The sequence below is a fragment of the Trypanosoma equiperdum genome (assembly GCF_001457755.1).
Source record: "Trypanosoma equiperdum strain OVI genome assembly, contig: ctg_1492, whole genome shotgun sequence".
Taxonomy (NCBI): domain Eukaryota; phylum Euglenozoa; class Kinetoplastea; order Trypanosomatida; family Trypanosomatidae; genus Trypanosoma; species Trypanosoma equiperdum.
In genome coordinates, this window is record NW_027123496.1 from 717 (window position 1) to 1916 (window position 1200).

A 1200-nucleotide genomic window follows, 5' to 3' on the forward strand; every position below is an offset into this window, starting at 1 on the left:
AAAAAGCCGGAAGAGCAGAAACTATTGTTGCTGTGATTTTTAAAAACCGCAGCCCCAGTGGGTAACAAGGAGTACAACACCAAACACCACTCGAACTATCCTTGAAAGATCGACGAAAGCATATAGCAAAAGCACGCCGTGCTAACCAATTATCAAAAAATCACTGCAAAGCGCATACGAACGCAGCCGACACAAGCGGAAAGCAAAGCTTTTTCAAAAAATTATACCTTTTTGCAGCATTCGGAATATAAAAGACAAGCGCAATTACGACATAGTTCCTCAAACTATGCTTGCAGAAGCAGCTAAAATACTAGCAGCGCTGTCCCTTTTACTATCAGAAGCTAAAGCCAATACAGCAGCGAACACACTTGCAAATTCGGCAAGCAACTGGTGTCAAGAGCGGCATTACCTAACAGCAGTGGTTCAAGCGATGCTAAGCGAACAGAATGACCGCCGAGGCAGGCTGGCAGCAAACGCAGCAAGGATTCAGGCATGGAGCCTCCAAGCGGCGGCGGCAAACACCAAGCAACAGACGGCGCGATTCATTCTGCTTAGAGAGTACGGTAAATACGTTCAAACAACAGGCGAACAAACCCTACAGACACTCAAGACGGCAGCCGAACCCGCACTCAAGCTCCTTCGGGGCCGTATTGCCAACTACAACACCGCCATCGCCATAGCGGATCATAGTGTGCTCAAGATCGGCACAACAACGGGGAGCAGTGGCACAGTCAACGGCGCACCCTGCGAAGCAGCAACAACACTGCACAAAGCACAAACACAGCTTTGCACAGCACCTGCGGCAAACGAGATAACAACAGAAGCAGTCAAAGCCGTCCTAAAAAGCTTAAAAGCGGTCAAACTCGTAGCCAGAATAGAAGTCCACGAACTGCTTGACGGACCAACACTGCACGTCAAGGGTCAATCAGCTGGCGGTGAAACTTGGACCGCAGGTGTGAGCAGCAAGTGCACAGCAACCAGTGGCGGCTCGCAAGTAGGAAGTTCAGTGACACACCAAGCCCCAGAGCCGGCCAAACTAAAAGGGACAGCTGGAACCATAACAACGACAAGCGAAACGTCGAAACCTGTTGTCAACGACGGCGACGATGTTTACACTTCAGGCGTAAATACACCGGAGAAACTCGCGCAGGCGCTGCTCTCAGTAAAGACTGAGTTGCTGAAACAGACAGTGGACCTGAG

The 1200-nt window shown here is 50.2% G+C and overlaps 1 protein-coding gene across 1 annotated transcript in view; it reads left to right on the forward strand.

The window, feature by feature from the left end:
* Positions 1-286: 286 nt before the first annotated feature.
* The window catches only part of TEOVI_000606500 (variant surface glycoprotein (VSG), putative), a gene marked incomplete at both ends in the record, with an annotated part of 1512 nt that continues 598 nt past the window's right edge, over positions 287-1200 (forward strand). The window contains one exon of the mRNA XM_067221801.1: positions 287-1200. Coding sequence (XP_067077902.1) covers positions 287-1200 — 914 coding nt within the window.